Source organism: Elephantulus edwardii, unplaced genomic scaffold (genome assembly GCF_000299155.1).
Source record: "Elephantulus edwardii isolate Elephantulus edwardi_28Jun2011 unplaced genomic scaffold, EleEdw1.0 scaffold00077, whole genome shotgun sequence".
Taxonomy (NCBI): domain Eukaryota; kingdom Metazoa; phylum Chordata; class Mammalia; order Macroscelidea; family Macroscelididae; genus Elephantulus; species Elephantulus edwardii.
This window is the reverse complement of record NW_006399827.1, coordinates 14,373,369-14,376,304: the sequence shown is the minus strand read 5'-3', so window position 1 is coordinate 14,376,304 and position 2,936 is coordinate 14,373,369. Positions and strand designations below refer to the sequence as shown.

Genomic DNA, 2,936 nt, shown 5'->3' with positions numbered 1-2,936 from the left:
GCAGGCTCTGGACAGTTGGACATCCTAGGGATGAGTTCAGGAGGCAGGGCCTGGAATCTAGAGCTTTGGTCACAGCACCTGCCAATCAACTTGTGGCCAGACCAAAGATGCCATCTTCCTAGGGGCCTGTTTACATCTTTTTCATTAAGCAACTAGAAAGGTTTGCCAGAGAACCAAAATCTTGCACCATTGAGTAGTTTCCAGCTTTGAGAGACCCCATGGGCCAGAGTAGAACTGACCCATAACATTTCTAAGGTTGTATTTTTTATAGACATAGACTGCCACATCTTTCTTCCCCAAAGTTCTGACAACAGACCTCTTGGTTAACAGCCAAAGACTTAACCTTCCTTAGTACCAAGGCTCCTTTACTAAATAAAGCTGGTTCAAAATTATATTTGTCCTGTGCTTCTGCCTCGAATTATCTTTCTATTGAGAAGCTTTAGAACACTTAAGAAAGAGGAATAAGGAGAGGGTCATAGTGTTTGCATAAAATATAGGATACTGGGACCCATTCACTACTGAACCTAGTTCTGCAATCTATGTTGTTGGCAGAGACTGACAAGAGCGATAGTAAGGGCTATAACAACAGCAAAAGAGAAGATGCTCAACAAGACAGATTAACACAGTGATTGCATCAAGGAGTATCAAGATCAGATAAATGCTGGGTACAAAACGTGCTTCTTAGAGATAAAAGAGCAGTAAAATATAATACTTGTAGATATGAATCGTCATGAAGTGTGTTTACTAATGAGTGAGCGGCCTCAGTAAATTGTACCTCAGGGAATACATCCTACACAGGGACCATTTGGTTTTATTGCTTCAACTCTTTAATATGCTGGAAATGTTCATTCACAGTTGTCGTACTCTTGTTAGCACTTAACACAAAGCTTTCGCTTTGTCTCTAATCTGTTTTTAGGAATTCACCTCCAAACATGAGACCCAGCCACCATGCCAGCAGTCTGCTACGAAACACACAGTAAGCATTTGGGAGGAATATGGTCTGTCACTCCTTGGTTAATGACAACTGTTAGCTTACTCTGGTGAAAGCTTTCTCCCATAACTGCCAGAATATTTCCGATTTACAACATATCTAACAACCTGCCATATTTCTGTTTAAAAAAATCCAAATCTTAAGAAGCATAGTTTAAAAAAAATAGTTGTCATGTTTTACTTTTACTTCTGTGCAATATCTTGGGGGAAACTAATTATGATCTCTCTTTGCTCTTTTCTTTTTTTTTTGGTTCACTTCCATTCCAAAAAAATTACTTCATTCTCCACTCCCTGACGCTACCCCCCAAATGTTCTATTTTATAGGCAATCAATTCAGGAATTCTAAGGAGTTTTTCATGTTTCTGTGGCATGGTGGAAAGTCTTGGCTATTACCCCAGCAATATGAGCAAGGAGTTTACCATATATTTGCATAATTAGGAATACAGAGCTTTCTGAGCTTCTGAAAAAGGAGCTCTGTATCTTTAAGGCTCCACAGGGCTCAGTCTCCGCTTGCTACGCAGCCAGAGCAGGCTCTGCCGCAAGGACTCATCCTATCGATAAGGTTCAGATAGCCAAGGTGGAGGATGGGAAAAGAATGGAACTGTCCCAGCTCCTCAATGAGATCAGGGCAAACTATGAAAAGCTCCTCACCAGAAATCAGATAGAGACGGTGCTCTCAACAAGGATCCAGGTAATGATTTCATACAGACAGGCATCTTCCAGGATAAGGAGACAATCCATGTCTATCCAATTCCTGTCCCGGCCTCTCTGAGGTACAGTATTTCCTTTTCAATGCAGCATATACTGGGGAAGGAATGTAGGTTTTACAGCACCGTGACTGAGGCTACCGGGAGAAATGCTGTGATTCACTGGCCATCAAATAAGTGTTGATTGATGCATTTGATTTTTAAACAGATTGGGAGGCTAGGTCATTAGCAAAACATTCAAGAAAATGGTGCACTCTAACCTCTTTAAGCATCCTTCAGAAAGCAAGCAATTTTCAAATACCCTTCAAAGATACCGTGGGGTTATTTATAGAGAGAATTTAGAGAGCATCTTTAAAATGACAAGTTTTATGGGGAGATTTATTAGCTTGCACATTCTCTAGAGATTAAACTAGGGAAAATATTTATAAACCATCTTTATCGGCTTTTTTAATAAGCTCAGTTTTATAGCAGATTGTTATAAATAGACATCATCTCGGTATGAGAAATAGCATTCAGAAACAATGATTTGACTGATGACAGCCAAACTCCCCAAAGTAAGTGGAGATTTTTGCTTATGTTTTATGAGAAAGGTTTCTTTCTAACACAAAGGGTAATATGTATAGGTATTTTTAAAAAGAGTGAGAACTCACTAAAGGGCTAAGTCTTCATTCATAGATTTTCTGGTTTTCAAGAGATGAACACCTTTAACTAAAACCTCAGATTTTTACACAAATTTATAGACAAATATTTTTAGCAACAAACATTCAGAAATGTAGTTGATTATTGTTTTGTTTTTAGTTTACCCATTAAATTTGAGTTCAAGTTGCAGCACAAGCACCCCAGTTGGAAAAAAAACAACCATACAATATACATCTGAGTATATATGTCTACACTGTACAATGTAAAATAGAAAACATATTCTATTTAGTCAATGTATATGCAATAAGTGTATATACTATAAATAATATATATAATTATTAAGACTTCTGCATCATATATTATATAGACACAATATATGCACAATAAATGTATGCTATCTATAACACGCATATATATCTTATATATAAATATTTTTACATATGCATTGTATAAGAATATATTATATATCAGGGAGCTCTGGTGGCCTAGTGGCAAGAAACTGCACTCAATCCCAGAGGTACACCGTTCAAATCTACCAGATGCTCTACTGGAGAAGGAGAGGCAATCTCCTCCCGTACCAGTCAGATCTGATTTGATGGT

The 2,936-nt window shown here is 37.9% G+C and overlaps 1 protein-coding gene across 1 annotated transcript in view; it reads left to right on the top strand.

Moving 5' to 3' along the window:
- The first annotated feature begins 1,529 nt into the window (after positions 1–1,529).
- Positions 1,530–2,936, top strand: part of KRT222 (keratin 222) — a 14,550-nt gene continuing 13,143 nt past the window's right edge. Inside the window, exon 1 of the mRNA XM_006889426.1 lies at positions 1,530–1,681. Within this exon, the coding sequence (XP_006889488.1) occupies positions 1,586–1,681 (96 nt within the window). The 5' untranslated portion in view covers positions 1,530–1,585. The remainder of the gene's footprint in view (positions 1,682–2,936) is intronic.